At 46.6% G+C, this 25,190-nt stretch overlaps 1 protein-coding gene across 7 annotated transcripts in view; it reads right to left on the reverse strand.

Moving 5' to 3' along the window:
- Positions 1–25,190, reverse strand: part of ARHGEF9 (Cdc42 guanine nucleotide exchange factor 9) — a 497,418-nt gene that overhangs the window by 212,102 nt on the left and 260,126 nt on the right. The window contains exon 1 of one of the 7 annotated variants that reach the window (XM_060249024.1): positions 24,187–24,248. The exons of the other annotated variants lie outside the window; for them this stretch is intronic. Coding sequence (XP_060105007.1) covers positions 24,187–24,216 — 30 coding nt within the window. The 5' untranslated portion in view covers positions 24,217–24,248. Of the gene's footprint in view, positions 1–24,186; positions 24,249–25,190 lie in introns of those variants that run through there. 7 annotated transcript variants of the gene reach the window in all.

The following is a 25,190-nucleotide window of genomic DNA, read 5'->3' on the forward strand; positions in this document are numbered from 1 at the left end:
TTAAAGGTGGGTTAGTTGGATGGGTAAACATAACGATTCCTTCCTTTTGGCCCAGGTTCATAGCAATAGACTCACTGACAGACAATCTCACATTTTGACATACTACTGTTTTGTTGCTTTCGCATGCTCAAGCTACTCAGATCAAAGGTTTGCTCAATTTGTTAATTTTACTATTCTGTCATTGTACCATTTTACATTCCAAATCACTGCCTACCAGATAATTTTACTTCACTCGTTGGTTCTTAAATCTGTTCCATTTTGTATTCTGGGCCACTGCCTACCAGCTCTGTATGGCTCTGCTCAGCTACGTATGGCATTGCTCACTGTGCTGGATTCCTCGTCTGATGACGTGTGCTTAAGAGCACACGGAAGTTTACGTTCTAAATAAAAACTGGTTGGTCTTAAAGGTGACACTTGACTTCTGCTTTGTTCAACTGCTTCAGACCAACACGGCTGCCCGCTTGGCTCTATCTCCAGTAACGTGAAAGCGATCCTAATTCTGGTTTGAGAAAGATTACCGAGCAATCCAGAGCCTTGTGTGAGGTCCATCTGGCACAGTGTTTGTGCTCACTGTTTATTCATTGACTTCATTCTTCCCTATGGGGACTCAAGGCAACTCAGAACATTCTCCCCTCCTCCATTTCATCCTCACAATGACTCTCTGAGGTAGGCCAGAGGGTAACTGGCCCAAGGTCACCTAGTAAGCTTCCATGGCAGAGCAGGGATTCGAACCTGGGTCTCCTAGATTTCAGTCCGACACTTTGCCACACTGGCTCACGGTACAGGCCGGCTCTCATGTCAGGGCTTCACCAGCAACCCACAGTCCCCAGCGTTGAAGAGAAGCTGGAGTCAGGGATTGCTGGCTGCCATTCACTCCACACAGTCTGATCCATGTCACTGATTTCTATAATGTGCGGTCAGTGGATGTTTCCCATTTCACAATCCATGGCTCTGAAAATTACAGGTTTCTGAAAGTCTGATGTGACAGCTTTGAATGTACAATGGCATGCAGTGTGCTCTCTCCCTTTTGCACACACCCCCACAGCAACCTGCACATCCTCTCAATCAGACAAACAATAACATATAGAGTTTGTAGAATCTTTCGGGCCCAAGTGCCGTGTTCTACTGGAGAAAGTTTTCCTTCCAGACGTTTCGTTCTCAGCTGCGGATAACATCCTCAGTGGCGTTGCAGCCGGAGCAGGCGCTCTGACCTTCTTGGCTGCTGTGCGTTGAGTGAGGCCAGGGCTGCTGGAGAGCTGCTATTTCTAGGCTGGAGGGGGTGTGTTGAGAGGGCAATTGGTTTGTGGATGTACCCATTGTTTGGTGGGGCTTCCTGGAAGGGAAGTGATAAGGAAACTCTTATCACTCATCACTCAGCAGCCAAGAAGGTCAGAGCGCCTGCTCTGGCTGCAACGCCACTGAGGATGTTCTCCGCAGCTGAGAACGAAACGTCTGGAAGAAAAACTTTCTCCAGTAGAACACAGCACTTGAGCCCGAAAGATTCTACAAACTCTAATGATGTTGCCAGCCGTGAAAACCTGAAATCTTTTATAAGAACATATAGAATCGTAGAGTTGGAAGGGACCTCGAGGGTCATCTAGTCCAACCCCCTGAACAATGGAGGGAATTCACAAATACCTCCCTCCACATACATCCCCAGTGACCCCTGCTCCACGCCCAGAAGATGGTGTGTACATGTGTGTGTATCTGTAGCCCCTGCCATAACAGTGAGGCCTGAACAAAAACACCTGGCCACACTTGCGCACGTAGCCCCCTGTCGGGAAATGTCAAAATGAGTCCTTCCAAACTCCACCTTTGGCTAGCGTTGCCCATGGAATTTCGGGACAGGCAGCGTGGTGTTGTGGAACTATGTCAGACTAGGATCTGGGAGATCCTGGTTCAAATTCTCACTCTGTCATGAAAGACTGCTTGGTGACCTCAGGACAGCCAAAGACTCTCACCTCAGCCTACCACACAGGATCGTTGTGAGGAGGGGAAAACACCGTAAGCCACTTTGAGCCTCCACTGGGGAGACAGGTGCGGTATAAAGGAAGTAAAGAAGAACCAAATGCAACAAAGCAAGAGGTGGTGAGGTTCCAGCTGGGCTCCGTGTCCCTATTTGTAGAAGCAGTTTTGATTTCAAGTTGCTTCACATGGTCAAAGGCACAGCATCTCAGAAACTAGTGGGGTTGCCAACTCTTGAGAAATCCCTGGAGATTTGGGGGTGCAGCCACGAGAATGTGTGGTTTGGAGAAGGGAAGAACCTCCGTGGGGTACAGTGCCACAGAATCCATCCTCCAAAGCAGCCACCTTCCCCAGGGGAACAGCTTTGTTGTCTGGAGACCAGAAGGAATTCTGGGGGCTCTTCAGGTCTCATCCTAGAAACCAGATCCAACCTATCGGGGCCGTGGGGGGGGAGGGGGTTGCAAAGCAGGGCTGATTGACGAAAGTGTGCAAAATCGAGCCAAAGAGGATTAAAAGGCAAGGAGGACTGAGGACAGTCAGAGCTGGGGCAGAAAATTCTCCTGGAAAAGATCATGGAAGCAATATAAAGATACTGCCAAAAAGTATCAAAACCAACTGAAAATCTGATAACTCCCAATAAATAAAAAAAGCATGAAATGAGGCACGTTGCTCCAGCTGAGCAAATAAGATTTTGAAGAGTGGCATTTTTGTTGCCTTTTAAGAGCTGCACTTAACGCCCATTTGTAACTTGTTCCTTGTTACCTTGGTGAGAGCAGGGTGGTACAATGGCTGGCAAACTTCTGTCTACTAGCCCTCTTCAGCTCCATCCAACTCTGGACCCCTTGGCGCTTCTCCTTTGGCAGATGCCCTCCCCAACTGCTTGCCCACAGTGCCATCCGCACCATGGACCTGCTTCACAAGCCCCTCTCAACTGTGCAGACTGCGTGGCAGAAATGCTTAACAAAGGGTGCCCCAAAATCACAATGCTTAGGGAAAGAAACTGGCTCTCCTCCTTAAATGATGAGGCCAGTGTACACATAGATGATGGTGTGGAACCCTAGGGAACTGGCTCTTATGGCTCCACTGCTAATTAATACAACACTGAGATTCATTTCTAATTTACCATTAATCTATACAGCAATCACAAGCATGCTTGCAGGCCAGCGGGGAGGGGGGGGGGAGAGAGGAGGGAGACAAAAAAGCACTTCAAATCAGTGCACAGAAAGAGCACAGAGGCACTGGCTAAAAGTGGTTGTTGATTACAATCTGCTTTGTACGTAGGCGGAGGAGTGGGTGAGGGTACGTGGGAGGAAGGAAGGAAGGGCACTGCTTGTATTTCTAGAAGCATAGCAAGGAGAAGAGGGGGAGCATTCTCTCCCTCGCCCCCCACAACAAACACAAAGCCATGTTCTTGCACACTGCGCAAAAAAGGCTGGAAAAGTCAACCTCCTTAAGTTTTGCTTTTGATATTCTCTTGGAGATGGAGGGGGTGGGGGAGACAAGCAACAAAGGTGAACCCCAGGTCTGAAATCTGACGGAGCCACCCAGAGCAGGAAAACAAGGTCAGCGGGCAAAACCGCGTTCCACGTTGCTAACAGCGGCCGCCTGCGGAAGCCATCCTGCCTCCATTGCAATGGAGTTCTTCATCACAAGCAATTATGTAACCATAATCCTCCACCATGTTTCACAGCCCCTACAGGGCCAAGCAGCCAGAAGCTCACATGTTTCACACAGGCACACAAGATTTAGTGCAACCAGATCGCTGGATATAAAGCAATTCATTATAGAGATTTAACTTCTCACTTGGAAATAGGAGAAAAATCCTCCGCATTTAGATTTGAGTTCAGTATCAGGGTATAAGGTTTCGAGAGTCAGACCAACATGTCAGCTACCATCCGAAACTACCCTCCACTTTGCTGCTGTTCTTAATAATAGTATTTACCATTTTTTTAGAAACCACTTTTAATACATTCCTCATCTCATAAACCTAAAGGGGATAATACTTGCTGCTAAGTCAATGACCCAAACAAAGCACACTCAGTTGCTAAATTTCTGTCTACCATATTTTCCATTAGTAAAGAATATATCCTTTTTAGTCATTTCACACGATTGTCCAATCATAGGAGCTCTGGAAATGAAAGCAGGTAAGTTGATAACAGCCATAACAAGATGTCATTAAAAAGCACCTCTATGCTTGGATGGAGACCAACCATTATTTTACTACAGGTGACAGGATGATGAATGGAGATGCCACAAGCAGCAATCCCTTTTCCTCCAGCTCTCTATAAAAGCAGACATGTGCCAGTTCCAAGCAGGGCAAGAGGCCAACAGCACAATAAAAGCCAACGAGATTTCCAGGGCATTTGAGAGTCAAAGCTCCCTTCTTCAGTTACCAATGAGGCTCCAACCAGTGGTCCATTTGTGTGCCCTGACTCTTACTAGCTAGGATTGCCAACCTCCAGGTGGTAGCTGGAGATTTCCTGGGATTACAACTGATCTCCAGGCAACAGAGATCAGTTCACATGGAGGAAATGGCCACATTCTTTTCTTCTATTTTAATTGTTTGTATTTTGTGTGTGTGTGTGTGTGTGTGTCTGCACCTGGAAGTCATGTCAACCTCTGGTTACTGACCCTACTGGGAGTCTGAAGGATTTTCAGGGAGGTGGCTAAATAAAGCCTGCCCCTGCCCTCCCAACTTGGTATTCCAAGGAGGTCTCCCAAATACAATTCAAGAAATATCTGGGGACTTTGGGGGTGGAGCCAGGAGACATTGGGGGTGGAGTCATGAGCAAGGTTGGAACAAGTACAATTGAACTCCAAAGGGAGTTCTGGCCATCACATTGAAAGGGACTGCACACCTTTTCAATGCCTTCCCTTCATTAGAAATAATGAAGGATGGGGGCACCTTCTTTGGGGGTTCATAGAATTGGCCCCCTTGGTCCAATCCTTTTGAAACTTGGAGGGTGTTTTGAGGAAAGGCATCAGATGCTATGCTGCAAATTTGGTGCCTCTACCTCAAAGAACATCCCCCTCCCCCAGAGCCCCAGATACCTGCGGATCAATTCCCCATTATTCCCTATGGGAATCATTCTCCATAGGGAATAACAGAATAGACATATCCCTCCCCCCACCCCACTTTCTAAAGCTTTAAGAACATAAGAACATAAGAGAAGCCATGTTAGATCAAGCCAATGGCCCATCCAGTCCAACACTCTGAGTCATATAAGAACATAAGAGAAGCCATGTTAGATCAAGCCAATGGCCCATCCAGTCCAACACTCTGAGCCATATAAGAACATAAGAGAAGCCATGTTGGATCAGGCCAGGGGCCCATCCAGTCCAACACTCTGAGTCATATAAGAACATAAGAGAAGCCATGTTGGATCAGGCCAATGGCCCATCCAGTCCAACACTCTGTGTCACATAAGAACATAAGAGAAGCCATGTTGGATCAGGCCAATGGCCCATCCAGTCCAACACTCTGTGTCACACAGTGGCCAAAAAAAATTATATATATATATATACACACACATACACACACACACACTGTGGCTAATAGCCACTGATGGACCTCTGCTCCATATTTTTATCTAACCCCCTCTTGAAGGTGGCCATGCTTGTGGCCGCCACCACCTGTGGCAGTGAATTCCACATGTTAATCACCCTTTGGGTGAAGAAGTACTTTCTAAAGTGGGGGGAGGGCCTCCAAACCTGGGAATCCCCTGCCCCCTCCCTCTCTCACACACACACTTACTGAGTCTGGTTCCTCCACAACTTTACTTGCTCTGAAAACGAAAGGAAAACAAACGGAGGTTCTGTGCTCTGGCGAAACTGCTGCTGACCCTTCCCCATGAAGCGCTTCCTGTTTCCTGCTTCCTGTTCAATTCTAAAGGCACACATTTTAAAAACAGACCTGTTTGCAGGTTTCTAAATCTGCTGGGGCTCTAGAGGTACATGGTGACTGTGGGGGCGGGGCTTCCCCCCGCCAGCCAGCTGGCTGGGGGCAGGGGGAAGCCTGTAAAACTGGGGGATCCCTCGCTGGGATCTGGGGATTGGGAAGCCTAAGCCAGAGTCAGCTCTGGTTAGCTTCTGAGATCTGACAAGACTGGGCTTGCCTGGGCTATCTAGGTCACGGCTGAGAAAACGGCCACTTTCAAAATTGAGATTGAGTCTTCACTGCTCTTCACTCCAAGTCTCGGTAGGGTTCCCAGCAGTGCTCCCTCTAAACTGAGTTAATGTGAGCTAGCTCACAGTTTTTTAGCCTCCGGCTCACACATTTTTGTCTTAGCCCAGGAAAAATGGTCCCAGAGTAAGCTAATATATGCAGTAGCTCACAACTTTAATGCCAGTAGCTCATGAAGTAGAATTTTGCTCACAAGACTTCACAGCTTAGAGGGAGTATTGGTTGCCAAGTCTGTGTTGGAAAATACCTGGTAATTTTGGGGGTGGATCCAGGAGAGGGTGGGGTCTGGGGAGGGGAGGGGCCTCAGTGCCACAGAGTTCACCCTTCAAAGTAGCCATTTTCTCCAGGGGAGCTAATCTCTGCCAGCATGAGATCAATCGTAAAAGTGGGAGATCTTCAGGCCCCAGCTGGAAGTTGGCAACCCTAAGTCTCAGAACGGCTTACAATCTCCTTTCCCTTACTCTCCCCACAACAGACACTCTGTGACATAGGTGGGGCTGAGAGAGTTCATTCGAGAACTGCTCTTAAGATAACAGCTCTTTTGAGAACTGTGACTGACCCAAGTCACAACAGCAGCTGCATGTGAAGTGGAAAATCAAACCTGGTTCTCCCAGATTAGTCTGTGCCCTTGACCCCTACACCAAACTGGCTCTCGCCTCTTCAAGTCCCACCCCTCCTCTAGCCCCTCCCCCCTCAAGCTCCAACCCTCAAATCTCCAGATATTTCCCAACTTGGACCTGGGAGCAATGTTCCCTCTAAGCTGCAGTGTCTTGGGAGCAAAATAATCTACTTTGTGAGCTACTGGCATTAAAGTAATGACCTACTGGCATTAAAATGGCGAGTTACTGCATGAATTAGTTTGCTCTGGGGCCATTTTTCCTGAGCTGAGACAAAAATGTGTGAGCTGGAGGCGAAGAAATTGTGAGCTAGCTCACACTAACTCAGCTTAGAGGGAACGCTGCTGGCAACCCCATAAGTCGCTCTTGAGGTCTGGGGCAGCCGCAGAGGCCTTTCCAAGTATCCCCTTTTTTAGCATTAGAGCCAGCCAGGGGACTTAGCATAGGGTTGAGAACTCTACCTGTAGTGGTTAAGTGAGCAGACTCTTATCTGGGAGAACAGGGTTTGATTCCCCACTCCTCCACATGCAGCTGCTGGAGTGACCTTGGGTCAGTCACAGGTTTCGCAGAGCTGTTCTCTCAACAGACCACTGATAAGGAAGGTGTATGCAGGTAAGGTCAGGAGGGGGAGCCGTTGAGCACAGATTTAATTGCAAAAATGACCGTTTCTAGGGCTCCATTTGCCTAGACATCACTCCTCTAAGCTAGATTCCTATCAGATACAGCTAGGTATACAGGAGTGTAGTACTGCTATTGTGCAGGAAGAAGCTCTCGGAACATGTCCCCCAGTGCTCTCTCCCAAGTTCCCCTCCAGGGCCAACCCGAGGCAAGACGAACTTCTGGTGCTCCCCCTGCACTGATAACGTCACTGAGTCACAGGGGGGGGGGGTGCCCAGTTCAGCGTCCCAGAAGGCCGGCACCCTAGGCAATGGCCTAGTGGCAATCCTGGCCCTGGTCCCATCAAGGTGACACAGATGCAAGATGAACTTGCTTGTATTAATAATCCTGCCAGAAACAAGTCCTCTGGTTCCCCCCCCCCCTCCTCGAGAGGACAAGAGTCTCCTGCTTGGGGCCACATCTCTGCAAAGTGTGCATTAAAGGTGCAAATTAGAACAGCTCTTTCTTGCTAAGGAGAGCCAGTTTGGTGTAGTGGTGAAGTGTGCGGACTCTTATCTGGGAGAACCGGGTTTGATTCCCCACTCCTCCACTTGCACCTGCTGGAATGGCCTTGGGTCAGCCAAAGCTCTGGCAGAGGTTGTCCTTGAAAGGGCAGCTGCTGTGAGAGCCCTCTCCAGCCCCACCCACCTCACAGGGTGTCTGTTGTAGGGGAGGAAGGAAAAGGAGATTGTGAGCCACTCTGAGACTCTTTGGAATGTAGGGCGGGATATAAATCCAATATCTTCATCTACCTCACAGGGTGTCTGTTGTGGGGGAGGAAGGTAAAGGAGATTGTGAGCCGCTCTGAGACTTTTTGGAGTGGAGGGCGGGATATAAATCCAATATCTTCATCTACCTCACAGAGTGTCTGTTGTGGGGGAGGAAGGTAAAGGAGATTGTGAGCCGCTCTGAGACTCTTCGGAGTGGAGGGCGGGATATAAATCCAATATCTTCATCTACCTCACAGGGTGTCTGTTGTGGGGGAGGAAGGTAAAGGAGATTGTGAGCCGCTCTGAGACTCTTTGGAGTGGAGGGTGGGATATAAATCCAATATCTTCATCTACCTCACAGGGTGTGTTGTGGGGGGGGGGGAGGTAAAGGAGATTGTGAGCCGCTCTGAGACTCTTCGGAGTGGAGGGCGGGATATAAATCCAATATCTTCATCTACCTCACAGGGTGTCTGTTGTGGGGGAGGAAGGGAAAGGAGATTGTGAGCCGCTCTGAGACTCTTTGGAGTGGAGGGTGGGATATAAATCCAATATCTTCATCTACCTCACAGGGTGTGTTGTGGGGGGGGGGGAGGTAAAGGAGATTGTGAGCCGCTCTGAGACTCTTCGGAGTGGAGGGCGGGATATAAATCCAATATCTTCATCTACCTCACAGGGTGTCTGTTGGGGGGGGGAGAGGTAAAGGAGATTGTGAATCGATCTGAAACTCTTCAGAGTGGAGGGAGGAACATAAATCCAATATCTTCATCTACCTCACAGGGTGTCTGTTGTGGGGGAGGAAGGGAAAGGAGATTGTGAGCCGCTCTGAGACTCTTTGGAGTGGAGGGCGGGATATAAATCCAATATCTTCATCTACCTCACAGGGTGTCTGTTGTGGGGGAAGAAGGGAAAGGAGATTGTGAGCCGCTCTGAGACTCTTTGGAGTGGAGGGCGGGATATAAATCCAATATCTTCATCTACCTCACAGGGTGTCTTTTGTGGGGGAGGAAGGTAAAGGAGATTGTGAGCCGCTCTGAGACTCTTCGGAGTGGAGGGCGGGATATAAATCCAATATCTTCATCTACCTCACAGGGTGTCTGTTGTGGGGGAGGAAGGGAAAGGAGATTGTGAGCCGCTCTGAGACTCTTTGGAGTGGAGGGTGGGATATAAATCCAATATCTTCTTCTTCTTGCTAAGGGAGGCAGCATCTTATTTACTGGTGTCTTTTTTCTTTTCCCGGTTCTTCCCTTTCTTATTTTAATCCAACTGGAAAGACCCTGACAAATCTTCAGCGGCACCATCAGTTTCCAACAGATTGGTGCAGCCTGGCTCTGGGCACTGTGGGGATTAGATTTATCTAAACTTGACCGGAGGGACTCAGAAAATCCATTTGGCTGTCATCTAAACACCGGTGAATGATTGCGGTCTCTCCCCATTAATTACAAGCAGCTTTGCTCAGCCTCTCCGAGTCAAGGCCCCTATTTCACCAAGACTGCCAGAGGAGGACGGTCCCCAAGGAAGACACGGCGGTCGTGACAAGAGAGCAGGAATGGCCTTGTTCTTGGGCAGGGTTGCAGTGACCAGCATGGGGAAGGAAGACACCGCTGTGCAGTTGGTCCCCAACCGATAAATTGTTCTCCTTGCTTCTTTGTCACTGCCACTCAGCTAGCTAGAGATTAAAAACAGAGCAGAGTCCTTGAACTGGGGAGGGGGGGGGGGGCATGCTGAAGTGCAGCAAGAGGCTAGAGGTGTTTGGCCTTTGCAGAGGACATGCAACAATCATTTTATTAATTGGGCACCCCTTCCTTTCACCACTCAACGATCACATGTGATGGACACAGAGGAGCAAGCAGAAGAAAGGTTCTGTTCCCTTCATTCACTGTCAAATCACGAGGATCTGGGCAGAAGCTCAGATAGCAGCAACTTTTTGGAAAATGCTCCAATATGCACTATGGACATTCAGCTGTAAATGAAGGAGAGCTACTCAGAATTGCCCCCCTGTAAGCTAGAGCTTTGTTCCATACAATAAGGATGCCAGCCTGCTGGTGGGACCTGGAGATCTCCTGCTATAATATTGATATTCAGATGACAGAAAGCAGTTCCCCAGGAGAAAGTGGCTGCTTGGGAGGGGGGATTCAATGCTGAGGTCCTCCCTGTCCCCCTCCCTGACCTCCCAAGACTCCCCCCCCCCAAAAAAAATCTCCACAGGTATTTCTCCACCCACAGCTGGCAACCCAACACACTGGGAATGGTAATCACATGCAAAAGGTCTAAAATGTTGCCCTGTCTCGTGTTCCACTAACTGCCTGCCTGATGTTATCATATCTTGTAATTTATTTACTGATTGACAGGGAAAAGTTTATTTTTAATCATACTTGTAATCTGCGTTGAGTCTAAGTGAGAAAGGCTCGAAACGAAAATACTATTATGTTCACGATTATATTTTGCGTTCACATGCTCTTCCTCACAGAAATGCCAAAATAATAATAACCGGCTCTCAGATGTGCTCAGTTGTGACCCTGTGACCCTTTTTATAAATTTCAGAATTTGGATTGATGGTTTCTTTACTTTTACTTCTTACTGTTTTTACAGCCTAAGTCATAAACAGCAAACCATCATGATACGGGAGAAGAACCTAAAAGGGTTTCTGAATTCTTTAAGAGCTAAGGAGAATCTTGCTGAATCCACGCTTTGAGTGAAGAAATGCATTTTTCACAGGTTGACCCTCTGTGATTCTGACAGGGATGGTTCCTCTTTTTCTATTTTCTCCAAACTGCATAATAATTTCTCAGCCTCTCTCATGTCACTGAGTCATACGTTTTCTAAACTGAGAAACTTTCTGCCATTAGGGATCTTTTCCCATCTGTGTGTGTCTACTGAGGAATCTTGCATACTGCAGAAAATTTAGATGGTCTGGAGCATGGTCTGGAGAGCCAGTTTGGTGTTGTGGTTAAGTGTGTGGACTCTTATCTGGAAGAACCGGGTTTGATTCCCCACTCCTCCACTTGCACCTGCTAGCATGGCCTTGGGTCAGCCATAGCTCTGGCAGAGGTTGTCCTTGAAAGGGCAGCTGCTGGGAGAGCCCTCTCCAGCCCCACCCACCTCACAGGGTGTCTGTTGTGGGGGGGGGGGGAGGTAAAGGAGATTGTGAGCCGCTCTGAGGCTCTTCGGAGTGGAGGGTGGGATATAAATCCAATGTCTTCATCTACCTCACAGTCTGTTGTGGGGGGGGGGGGAAGGTAAAGGAGATTGTGAGCGCTCTGAGACTCCTCGGAGTGGAGGGCGGGATATAAATCCAATATCTTCTTCTATCTTCTTCTACTCTGCCCAGTGCACACATCACATGGGACATCAACTGCATGATGGGAGCATCAGGTCTACCTACTATTTATCATGGATGCTAAGCCAGGAGAGATAGGTAATCTGTTCCTGATACAGGGAAACCTGCACCTTATTGGAGCTGAGCTTACAATGGATTCTAGGCTCCCTGGAACACAGTTTGGAAATCATTGTGATATAAAGGTATCTTTGCAGGCTGAAAGTTACATTTAGAAGTCTGTATAGTAATATAGAATTATAGAATCATAGAATCACAGAGTTGGAAGGGACCTCCCGGGTCATCTAGTCCAACCCACTGTACAATAAAGGAAACTCATAAACACCTCCTCCTAAATTCACAGGATCCTCATTGCTGTCAGATGGCCATCTAGCCTCTGTTTAAAACCCTCCAAGGAAGGAGAGCCCACCACCTCCCGAGGAAGTCTGTTCCACTGAGGAACCACTCTTAACAGTCAGGAAGTTCTTCCTAATGTTAACTCTTTTGATTAAATTTCAGCCCATTGGTTGTGGTCTTACCTTCTGGGGCCACAGAAAACAATTCCACACCATCCTCTATGACAGCCCTTCAAGTACTTGAAGATGGTGATCATATCACCTCTCAGCTGCTTCCTCTCCAGGCTATACATGCCCAGCTCCTTCAACCTTTCCTCATAGGACTTGGTCTCCAGACCCCTCACCATCTTCGTCGCCCTCCTCTGGACCCCTTCCAGCTTGTCTATATCCTTCTTAAAATGGGTGCCCAAAACTGAACATAATATTCCAGGCGAGGTCTTACCAGAGCAGAGTAAAGCCATACCATCACATCACGTGATCTGGACACTATACTTCTGTTGATACAGCCCAAAACTGCATTTGCCTTTTTTAGCCACCACATCACACTGTTGTCTCATGTTCAGCGTATGATCCACTAAGGCCCCTAGATCCTTTTCACACATACTACTGGTAGGGCAAGTCTCCCCCATCCTATAGCCATGCATTGGATTTCTCCTACCTGAATGCAGAACTTTACATTTATCCCTGTTAAAATATTAGTCAATATGCACCAACTGTATTTCTGTAGAGGTAGCAGCCCGTTCAGCATGTGGGAAATGTCTATGCCACCACAGAACTTCTAAATGAATCTTTTCCAATTCTATTTGCAGCCAATCGGGGATCGCTTACTGAGTATGAGCACATCACAGTGATACATATCCAATCATATTTGGCTATGTGATGACATCACTATGAGCAAAAAAAAAAAATACAGACAGAGATAGTCTGTGCAATGCAGTTGGCATCAGGATTTCTGACAACAGCCATGCTGGGGGTGGGGGGGGTGGGGAGGAATAACTGAATGGGGAAAAGGCACCTTCTGTGGTTTGTGAGTGTTGGCAAAAGGCAGACCTTTCTCTAATTCAGTTCAGTGCTGTTTGTTCTTTCAGAGTAGATCAACTCTTGCTAACGGTACAGGACAGGTACTCCCTGAGTCTCTCTGTTTTATGACACTGTTTTCATTGACAGATTGTTACCCCACAGTTTCATTGACAGATTGTTACCTCAATTTATCATCTCCTACAATGCTTAGTCCTCCTAGCCAAGAAATACATTCTAAAAGAGCAATACAAGCACAGTTTCATTCAATGAATTTGTTTAAAAGAGGAAATAAAAGCCCAAAAATGTTAAACATGATCATTTAAAAATAGGGTTGCCAAGTCCAATTCAAGAAATATCTGGGGACTTTGGGGGTGGAGCCAGGAGACTTTGGGGGTGGAGCCAGGAGACATTGGGGTGGAGCCAGGAACAAGAGTGTGACAAGCATAACTGAACTCCAAGAGAGTACTGGCCATCACATTTAAAGGGACAGCACACCTTTTTAAATGTCTTCCTTCTATAGGAAATAATGAAGGATAAGGGCACCTTCTTTTGGGGCTCATAGAATTGGACCCCCTGGTACAATCGTTTTGAAATTTGGGGGATACTTTGGGGAGAGGCACTAGATACTATATTGAAAATGTGGTGCCTCTACCTCAAAAAACAGCTCCCCCAGAGCCCCCGAAACCTCCAGATCAATTCCCCATTATACCCTATGAGAAGACATTTCCCTCTCCACCCCCCCTCCCCCCGCCCCCCCCCCCCCCGTTTCTGGGAAATCTGATGCAGGGGACAGAACTCACTCACCTCCGGAGGCGCAAAGGCACATGGTCCTTTGGGGGCGTGGCTGGGCTCCCCTCCCTTCACCGGCCAGCTGACTGGGGGCGGGAAGCAGCCTGAGAAAACGGAAGAGCTCTGGCTGCTGCGATCGGGGCTGGGTGGGAAGGGCTGCCGTTCTCCCCCCTCCCCTCCCCCCGCTTTCCCTTTTATGGCCAGCGGGGGGAGGAGGCTCCAAATCGGGAGTCTCCAGGCTCAGCGGGGGATTTGGGAACCCTATTTAAAAACAGTTTCTATAACATAATACCCCCTTCTCTTCCATTTGATTTTCTGATTTGGTTTTTTGGTGCCACAATAACAAATAAAGCAGCTTTATGTTTAACAAGCTAGTTGTAGTTTGATAAAACAAAATGCATTTCTGTCAAAATTAAAACATGGTCAAGACTTCCAGATTAAAAAAAAAGGAACACCCCTCCAGTTTCCCAAGGCTACACACAGTTGCCACTATAACACTATACCATGTAATTGCATGCTTTAAAACAAGGTTTTAGGATCTTTCCCTAGTTGCTGTTTGACAAGCCTATTAGCCATGCAATTTGTGTTTGTTTTTAACAACTCCAGGTTGGTTCACACTATGCATACATTTGAATAAATGTTTGCATTTCTACAACAGAAATATAACTGCCACATATAATGGTTATACCTGCTTGCACTAAATGGAGAACTTGTAATGGCCACCAGAGAGACTTCATACAGGTCTGGAGAGATGGCTCATGAGCAGAAATGATCAGGAAATCAAAGAAGATTAAAAATATACATTCCAATTAAAAGATATATAGAACTTTTAAATGTTATCTCCCAAAGAAAGTACCCCTATATGTTCATCAAAAGAAGTGGTCCCCACCAAGATCCCTGCCAAGTGTTTTTAGAAAGTGGGCAGGGCCAGGTAGAGCTTTTGCTCAGCAAGTCTTCTGATTGGCCACTGGAGATTTGATTGGCTGTCCTGATTTTTCTAAAATGTTGCTTTGGCAGCAGCTTCTACCACAGCATAAGGATCTTCACTGTATGACTAAAGATAGGCTGCAGCAGATATATTGTAGCTGGCTCTTCTCCCGCGGCAGCCATTTTTTGGCAGCTGTTTTGTGGCTGCACTGAACATGTTGTGCCAGAAATGTAAAAGTGCCCACAGGCTCCAAAAGATTGGGGAGTTTCTTTCTCTAAGCCACAGCCCTTCGGGGAGCTGAGAGGATTCACAGTTCCAACCACAGGGCAGAGGCTGGCCTAAGGAGGTATTATGAACTGAGCTAATCCTATCACTAATATCCATGAAGTATACTGCCTCTGTTTAGACCTGTCTGTTAGCAAGATTACCCACCCCCCAAAATTGGTTTGACCAGTATAAAATAGAAACCAGAGGCCTTCCCCAAAAAGTTTATTTGTTGAGCAGTTTCCATGCTCAATATCGTATATATATTTGAAAAAAAATACGTGTTATACTAAATTCTGTGATTTGGTTGTAGCATGCACATATTGACAATATCACAGTATAGGCAGAGATCCGAAGAGCTACTTTAGAGTCGGCAGCAACTCTGCCTAGCAGATTCTTTCTGTGCTTTCCATTGTCGTAATAATGGGTATAATGGAAGCAATTTAAAAAAATGCACAAATAAATGCAATATCCAGAAGTCCCCAAACAAAAACAAGGCAACAGCCACAGGAGGCAGTAGTAGGGTTGCCAGGTCAGAAAATATCTGGGGACTTTGGGGGTGGAGCCAGGAGACTTTCCCATTCCCTAAAATTAATAAAAATACAGCAGTGCAGTTCCCCTGAATAGAGCTTTTCCTCATTTCCCAGCAGCTAAACTTCCACTAAAAGAAAATGAACACACACAAAGCAGCCAAAATAAACAGCAAGCACATGCTTTTGTGATCTCACTGGAGCAATTTACTCATGTTGCTGAATATAAGCATCTGCTGTATTTCAACCAACTTCTTCAGACTAATAGGAAAATGAAAGAACAGCCTAGGGGGGTGGAGTTTTCTTCCAAGCAAACAGAGGAACTGAGAGCAATGTGGCTCTGTCTGCTCACCCTGCCCCCCTGCAGCTTTCCTCTTCCCAGATTTAAAGGTGCATACACATTCAGAAGCACGGACAGTTGCAAGCCTCTTCTAAATCTGCTGAGGTTTGAAGCCACATGGTGGCTGTTGAGGTGGGGCTTCCCCCGCTGCCAGCCAGCTGGCTGGCAGCGGGGAGGAGCATGCAAAACTGGGAGATCCCCCAGTGGGACCTGGGGAATGGAAAGCCTAGGCAGTAGAATGAATGGCTACCACACATGCTCACAGTTGCCCAGCATGTCCTTTGAGGATGACTTGTGAAGCCACCCAGTCAGGAGCTCGCCTCTCATCTGATCACGGGAGACAAGCAAGGTCAGCTCACCTGTCAGTCATGTTCAGTTGTACTATGTCTATGGAACAACAAGTGGAAATGTTGGTGCCACTGAGGAATTTGGCTGCACTAAACCCTTGACCTTGCCACCCTAACTGAAGCCCTGAAATCTACCTCTTGTCCAGTATGAAAGCATGAAACGGTCATGGCCAAAGCTTAAAGAGACAGATCCACGGAATACGGAAGGGAAATGATATTTAAAAACAAAACACGATCTCCTACTTTAAAATCCGTAACATCGCAGAAATGTGGGCCTCTTAATAAACTAACTCAGGCTAATGGAATCGAATGAGACAAAATTACAATTAGAAAAACTTGGTCTATAAGAACAAAGTTTGAATCCGGCGGCACCTTTAAAACCAACACAGTTCTATTATGGGTATAAGCTCTTGTGTGCATGTCCATGGAAGCTTAGACCCAGAATAAAAACTTTGTTGGTCTTAAAGGTGCCGCTGGGCTCAACTTTGTTTTTGTTGGTTCAGACCAACACGGCCACCCACCAGGATTGATCTATATGAATCGACCTATAAGAATTACTGAACTTGCCCTCCCAGGAACAAACCTTCCGTCTTGCCCACAGAGCAGGGGTTACCCGAGATGTCAAGAACTGTTTTGTGTATATCCTTAGAATACAAATGCAGCTGATATGAAATCCTGACAAAAATGACTTTGGGCTATTTGAACATATGAACAAATGAAGCTGCTTTATACTGAATCAGACCTTTGGTCCATCAAAGTCAGTACTGTCTTCTCAGACTGGCAGCGGCTCTCCAGGGTCTCAAGCTGAGGTTTTTCACACCTATTTGCCTGGACCCTTTTTAAGTGGAGATGCCAGGGATTGAACCTGGGACCTTCTGCTTCCCAAGCAGATGCTCTACCGCTGAGCCACCATCCCTCCCCAAAACATATGAGCATATGAAGCTGCCTTATACTGAATCAGACCCTCGGTCCATCAAAGTCAGCATTGTCTACTCAGACTGGCAGCGGCTCTCCAGGGTCTCAAGCTGAGGTTTTTCTCACCTATTTGCCTGGACCCTTTTTGGAGATGCCAGGGATTGAACCTGGGACCTTTTGCTTCCCAAGCAGATGCTCTAGCACTGAGCCACCGTCCCTCCCCTGCTCTCCAGGGTCTCAAGCTGAGGATTTTCACACCTATTTGCCTGGACCCTTTTCTGGAGATGCCAGGGATCGAACCTGGGACCTTCTGCTTCCCAAGCAGATGCTCTACCACTGAGCCACCGTCCCTCCCCAATTTATCACCCTTGCCATTATCACCGCTATACCTAATGATCAAGTAAGTGGGGTGGCTTGGGCCAGTCATGAACACAGCAAAACCCAACCATCCACAAAGAAGGCAGGAGTTACTACATGCACGAGTGGATTTCTCAGGAATACAGAAAAAAATATGACTTTGTAAATTTGTCAAAAGATAAAGAAAACAAATAAACAAACAAGATGGTCTGATGAAGATGGAAAATGCTCCAGAAAGCATGGAACGTTGAGAGAAGATGAGAATCAGTAAAAAATAAAGAGAATATTGGACCAATTGAATGTCCACATGCTTAAAGCACACTAGACGGGTTTGTGTGTCTATGGGTATAAACAGACGCTGCGACATGATCTCGGCTTTTAAAAAGCTGTACAAGTTTGGGGCAGTTTATGTTCAATCAGACCACGTCCCCTAAGCCAGCATCATAGCGCAGCAGGCCTGTGGTTGGGTGTCCACATTGCTAATGCACCGCAACCAGGGACCCACAACTGAGTTGGATGTTTTTCCCCCTAAGTCCTGCTGTGTGATACATAGAAGCAGAAGCTTGTACACACACCTGTCCAGTTCTATGGCGCTGCTGAAGTGCGCATGGGGTGGCGGGAAGCACCAGAAATGGAGTGGAATGATCACACTGCTCATGCATTTCCATGGCATGCCAGGCAATCAGATGGCTGGAAAACTGACATGTATTTATAAGGCCAGTGATGAAAAACATTGTCATTATGAATAAGATTTACATTATTAAGGCCAGCACATAGAGTCGCTCTTGATATATGCCAGAAGGAAGACAATAAACATTTTCGGCTCTTTCTTCCCAAAGAGGAACACCTCACCAAAATAACACCTTGCACCTAGGTAACACTTTTCACACTCAGAATGTACACAGAAGAATTATTCCACCCTCTACTATAAAGATGTAGAGACTGACGCAGTTGCTTCAGGATTAAACAGCACCGCCGTAGTACAAATGAGAGGCCAGAAAGCAAATATCCATATTTTCTATTGCATGAGAAAGTATTATTTAAAAAAAAAAAAGAAATGCAATTTTCTTTATCAGGCCACCACACAGGAACAGTAAACTCATGGATGCCCGCCAGCCTATCCCCCCTCAGCAGAGAAATATCCAACAGGAGATCCTGTTTCCGGAGCCAAAAGGGCCAGGCTCTGAGTTAGACGCATGGCCTAAACAATGGAAAGTACAGCTCACCTGAATCCTGCAACCTTTCTTCATCCCAACTCAGACTGAAGAATTCTGCCCTCTGCTTTTGCAGCACTGAGCACAGCAGTCAGTGTCTTTGGCGGTGCTCTGTCCAAATACTGACCAAATCCAGGGGCAAACACAGCTTAATCAGACAGCTTCTGTAGCATTATCGCTAACAGCCAACAGAGCTGCGCTTGACCCCCTTTCAAGGCACAAAAATTGAGAACATCTGGGAAATGCATTGTCAGATTTTTGGTAAAGGCACCGAATCTAGGCTCTCAGCACTGAAAAAGCCACACACTTCGCAATATACAGGATGCTCCTTGCCCATGCACGGCCAAGTCTCTGACCCGCGTCATGCATTTTTTGAAACTCGTATCCAAGCACAATGATAACATTCCAAAAATATCTGCTCGCTGGAGGCTAGTACACCATGCAATGCTGTCGTGCAGCTGCATTTCCTGCTTTTTGTTTTCCTGGCACAAGCAGTGCCACTTCCAAAACGCAGCGGGGAAAACTAAATTCAAAATCCCCTGAGTAAAATTAGGAAACGAAGATACTGAATGTGGAGGCTTGTTCTGATGAGATTTCCAAGTGAAACATGTTCATAGACTTGCCATCTAATCTTATGCTGTTTACTCAACAGTAAATCTCATTGGTCTCCATGGCATTTACTCCCAAGTAGTAGTGTATAGATTTCCAGAGGGATAAGGTCGGTTCAGTTGGATAAGCAGCAACACATCATACACTATCAGTAGAAACGCAAACAGTTAGCATAACTGCATTTACTGATACTCATCCCCTTTTATTTATTCAAAGTTTGTCTTTGTCCTAAAAAGACTGGTTGTACATTTCAGAAGTACATCTCAAAATAAACCACACAGCCATTAAAGCTACAACAATTAAAGTAGATCCAGACAAGCAAAGGTTAGTCACTGAACATCCGCTCTCAATGAGGCCGCCCTTGATTAGGATGGCCCTTCGAAATAGCACAGCCCTGCAGTGGCCCCAAAATACTAGCAGCCCAGGGAGGCTTCCTGACTTGCCCAGTAATACAGGATCCGTTCAACAGGAAGGTCTCTACGCTTACCTGATCAGCCTGCACAACAGCAGGCTACAAAGCTGCTGCCCAAGACTATAAACTGATTTGTAGTCTTGAAGATAGGTGGCTGTGAGGAGCTTTACAGGCAATAACCAGCACTCTGAACTGGACCAGAAAACCGATAAGCAGCAAGCAAGATATTCTTAAAACAGGTGCAGTGTGTGAACTGAAGCTGATTTCAGGTAAGAAGCAAGGCAAGCCACAGGATTTTGCACTGGCTGAAGTTCCCAAGGTATCTTTGGGAGCAGCCCTGTACGGAGCACATTAGAAATAATGCAGCCTTGAAGTTACTGTGGCATAGATTAGCATGGCCACATCGGTGGAGTCCAAACAGCAGGCCAATTGCTGCGCTACATGGAGACAACAGGACACGGTTTTGAACACTGCACTGATCTGTTTCTCCATCAGAAGAGCAGAGTCCTACAGCATCCTTAAGTGCATCCTGGTCAAAGATAGTTTCATCTCACCAACATTGAGGAGCGCTTCACCCTTGAAGACTTCAGCCTTAGTGACCACCATACTTCTGTCTTATCTGGATTCAGTTGCAATTTGTTCACCACTTGACCACAGCTGATGGACACTGGCCCAGGACAAAGATGGCTACATCCAGTGGTTTAGATGATGATGATGACGAAGAAGATGATGACGATGATATTGGATTTATACCCCGTCCTATATTCCGAATCTCAGAGCGGCTTACAGGCTGCTTTAGCTTCCCCCCCCCTCCAAAACAGACACCCTGTGAGGTGGGTGGGGCTGAGAGGGCTCCCCCAGAAGCTGCCCTTTCAAGGACAACTCCTGCTAGAGCTATGGCTGACTCAAGGCCATTCCAGCAGCTCCGAGTGGAGGAGTGGGGAATCAAACCGGGTTCTCCCAGATAAGAGTCGACACACTTAACCACTACACCAAACTGGCTCTACTAGAGTGTCATCTGCATATTGGTGACATCCCACTCCAAAGCTACAGACTATCTCCCCCAAAAGGCTTTATGTAGATATTAAAAAGTACCTCTCAGAGATTCCATTTTGCTGATTCAGACTCTTTACCTATACTCAACAACAGCATTAAACTTTTCAAAATCTGTTCCAAGCAATCCTGTTTCCATGCATGTCATCCGTACTGAGAGGCTAATGATGTCAAAGGCTGCCAACAGATCCAATAGCACTAATAGGGAAGTACAGCCCTTATAGCATACTTAAATGGAGACGATCCGTAGCTAGGTCTGAAAAGGATAAAGGGCAGAGCATCATCCAGGAAACCCGAAGTTGCTATGCTACAGCTGCCAGCCAGCCATTGGGGGGGGGGGGGAGATGAGAGAAACAGCATCACACAATGTAATTCCTCTCCTATTGCTCCACTCAGTAAGGCCAGGACTGGAGCAAGGCAGGCAACCTGGTAAACCTGTGCCTTGCCATATGATCTTGATCACATTTTTTCTCTTGCCTCAAAAGCAGGTTTGATGCTTCTCTTTGCCCAATGAAGGTTTCTTCACGAGAGGATGACTAATTGCCTGCTCCAGGGTTCTAAGAAGCATGCCCTGGCTCAATGAGCTGTTGATAAAATTCTTAATTTACTTCCTTCTCTTCTCCCAGCAGGAGTTTACCAACCAGGGGATCAAGGCTACCCTTCCATCCTTCCTTGGCTTTCCTTCTCTTGAAATGTAGGCTGTGAGCACCTCAAGGCAGGGACCTCTCTTTTTAATGTCACCCTGAAAAGCCCAATAAGTGTTGGTGGCACTATGCAGTTCTTCATATCAAGAAGATAGAAGATAAGATATTGGATTTATATCCTGCCCTCCACTCCGAAGAGTCTCAGAGCGGTTCACAATCTCCTTTCCCTTCCTCCCCCACAACAGACACCCTGTGAGGTAGATGAAGATATTGGATTTATATCCCGCCCTCCACTCCGAAGAGTCTCAGAGCGGCTCACAATCTCCTTTACCTTCCTCCCCCACAACAGACACCCTGTGAGGTGGGTGGGGCTGGAGAGGGCTCTCACAGCAGCTGCCCTTTCAAGGATAACCTCTGCCAGAGCTATGGTTGACCCAAGGCCATTCCAGCAGGTGCAAGTGGAGGAGTGGGGAATCAAACCCGGTTCTTCCAGATAAGAGTCCGCACATTTAACCACTACACCAAACTGGCTCTCTTGCCTCAATGCAGGTTTGATGCATCTCTTTGTCCAAGGAAGGTTTCTTCATGAGAGGATGACTAATTGCCTGCTCCAGGGTTCTAAGAAGCATGCCTTGGCTCAATGAGCTGTTGATAAGATTCTTAATTTCAAGATTCTTAATTTCAAGATTCTTAATTTCAAGAATATCACAAGAAAAGAATCATATAACAAGCACTGCTGACAGTAAGTCGGTCTGGCTAACCAAGAGCTGATCAAGGGGACTGAAGCCCAGACAAAACAGCACTATGTCCGTCTACAGAGATCCCCACTATATGTCATCAGAGGCTAAAGTCACAGTCAGGTGGGTCTTTGAGGGAAATCATAAGCATCCAATTCTGGCACAAAGGTCCCGCCAGTTTGGTGTAGTGGTTAAGTGCATGAAATCTGGAAGAACTGGGTTTGATTCCCCACTCCTCCACATGCAGTTGCTGGCATGGCCTTGAGTCAGCCATAGCTCTTGCAGAGCTGTCCTTGAAAGGGCAGCTTCTGGGAGAGCTCCCACAGCCCCACCCACCTCACAGGGTGTCTGTTGTGGGGGAAGAAGATAAAAGAGATTGTAAACCGCTCTGAGACTCTGATTCAGAGAGAAGGGTGGGGTATAAATCTATAGTCTTCTTCATAAAGATGGTCCCAGATTGACTTCGAAGGGCATCCATGGAACTCAGAATCATGCAGAGATTATCGATTCTAGGTTTCATCATAACAGCCCCTATTAATGCACACTTTAAAAAGTTCTCTGCTGTTGTTTCCCAGCTCACAACAGACTGTTGAATATGGATTTTTTTAAATACGTTGGAGGCCACTGGAGGCCATTTTACACTGGACCATTAGATGAAAGATGTAGTAAAAATGAGGGGGGGGGGAGAGAAATGGATCTCTAACTACAATTAGGGGAGGGATGGTGGCTCAGTGGTAGAGCATCTGCTTGGGAAGCAGAAGGTCCCAGGTTCAATCCCTGGCATCTCCAAAAAAGGGTCCAGGCAAATAGGTGTGAAAAACCTCAGCTTGAGACCCTAGAGAGCCGCTGCCAGTCTGAGAAGACAATACTGACTTTGATGGACCAAGGGTCTGATTCAGTATAAAGGCAGCTTCATATGTTCATATGTTCAATTATAAAACAAAGTTAGAAAGGCAATTTGCCCTGTGTAAGTTTGGTTGCAGTCCGACATCTATGGCGAGCTTGCTCCAAAAACGCATGCTGAAACCACGGCTTCCTGCTTCACAGACCCAGTCGTGAAAAAAATCTACTTTAAACCACATTTTAAGTACAGTTTGTCATGACTGACTCCTAAATCACAGTGCCCTTTCCTAATTCCAGTCATCCTGTTCAACAAAGCAATGCACAGAGTTCATCAGTGGAATTTAAAAGTGTCTCTGAGCTTTAAGACAATATCACCCCATGATGCCGAAGGTGATATTTCTCAAAAGGGATGTAAATAGCCAGGGTAATCACTACTAATTGCATGCTAGGATTTTACAAGCAAAGGTCTCAGCCTCAAAAAGGTTGAGGGGCAGGGAGAGACGGGTTAGGAAAAAAAAAAATCTCAGTCATCTGCAGATTCCCTGAAACAGAAGATAAAATCCTCCTCTTGCCAAAACAGGAGCCAAGTGTCACAGGAAATTCACCCACAGCACATTGGATAAAGAAGGGCAAGCCCTCTCTGTGGCTTTCCTTCTAAGAGCATCTATTTTTAGGCAGTAGCATATAAATCACTGCAGCTCTCGCAGCCCAGCTCCACATTTGCTTCGAAAGGAATACTAAAAATCCAGCCGTTGATGCTTTGGTTGAGATTGGCCACAGGCGCATCAGCCTCCTGTATTTTAAAGGCCATGTGTTATCCCGATGGAGGCGAATTCATCACACACACACACACACACATCCTGGTGCTGAAACCCCCTTCCCTTACATGCAACCAAACCAGCCCCTGAATCCTACCACCCAGTCTCAATAGCTAAAAATGAAATCACATTGCCTCTACAACAGATCTATACATTAGCAAGAAAGAACTGTCAGTTCTGCGCCAGAAATAGAAAGATACCACCAGCTGGAAAGCATTTGAAATAATGCTATGGCACCCAGCTTAGAAAAGGGAAGCTGTGTACACCATGAATAAAACATATCGAGTCAAACCTCTTGTTCATTTTCCTCTTTCTCAACACACACGCATCCTGCACAAAACATTCCACACACGAGCACAGCACAAGCAGAGGAGACGCGGCCATACGTACATGCAAGGAGGCAAGCAAGCACGATATGATGAGAGAATTTAAAGACGTTTTCTATCATCGCAAGCATCCTATGTTCCAATTAAAAGGGAAAAAGAGAAACAACAAGGAAAAAAAGGAACCATAAAATGTGGGTTCTGTTAATGGAAATGAATTGCATTTTTTTTTTTAAACTTACATTGATTATTGGCAATTTTCCTTCGGTCATTGTACACAGCAGCTGGGCTGTGTACAGAATACCTGATCCAAAGAGAAATATAACCACATTATGAAAAGAAAAAGGGCCTGTTGGGGGTGGGAATAGGACAAGAATTAGGTTGAACATGCAGCTAATAATAATGCTTGAAAAAGCCCGTAGCTGTGTCCCCCCCTTATTCCTCTGCAATCCAGTCGGCATCTCTATTTACTACCAACAAATGGAGAGGAACACTTTCTGGCCCTCCTTACTGGTGTGTGTGTGTGTGTGTGGGGGGGGGGGGGTTAGAAATAAATAAATGCATCCCCTCCAATGGCCAGACTGAAATATGTCAGAAAATCTCATAGCTGTACCATACCTCTCAATCTCCCCCCCCCACCCGCAAATGAAATCTGCAATGAACTGTGGTATGTGTGGGAGGGGGGGTGGGGAGAAGTTCATAATGACGTAACGGGAGCTTTGAATAATGAAATGACAATCCATCCTATATGAAAAGGATATAATTCAAATGGTATGGAGAAAGAAATTAATCTGGACAAGGCATCAAGGGGCGATGTAGCAGTGCTTTTTATCTTCACAGATACCTGGAGCTTTAAGAACGTGGTTGCCACTCAAAAAGAACCAAGGAGGCATTTTTTTTTTAATGTTCAGACAGATGCCAGGGTTGCTATGATACATGCAACGGCATTATTCTTGGATACTGTAGCCCTTAACATTGCAAGCACTCCACCATTTAGGGCTCTCATCTATAGTCCACACATGTGCTGTTGCTAGGATCTGCCTCTCTCTTAGGGCTTTTCTGCATGGGTTCATTCCTTGTGGTTCTGGCCCATATTGCTTCAGTTTATCTTCTGATTTCTACATGAATTTTTTCACTTCTTTTCCCCCTCATTCCTCCCACCTTCCTCCCAGTTCTTTTAAGACCACTTTCCCCCTGATCTTTTTCTGGACGCTGATTCTGAGTCTGCTTTTTCCTGTTTTTGTTG

Source organism: Heteronotia binoei, chromosome 11 (assembly GCF_032191835.1).
Source record: "Heteronotia binoei isolate CCM8104 ecotype False Entrance Well chromosome 11, APGP_CSIRO_Hbin_v1, whole genome shotgun sequence".
Lineage (NCBI taxonomy): Eukaryota > Metazoa > Chordata > Lepidosauria > Squamata > Gekkonidae > Heteronotia > Heteronotia binoei.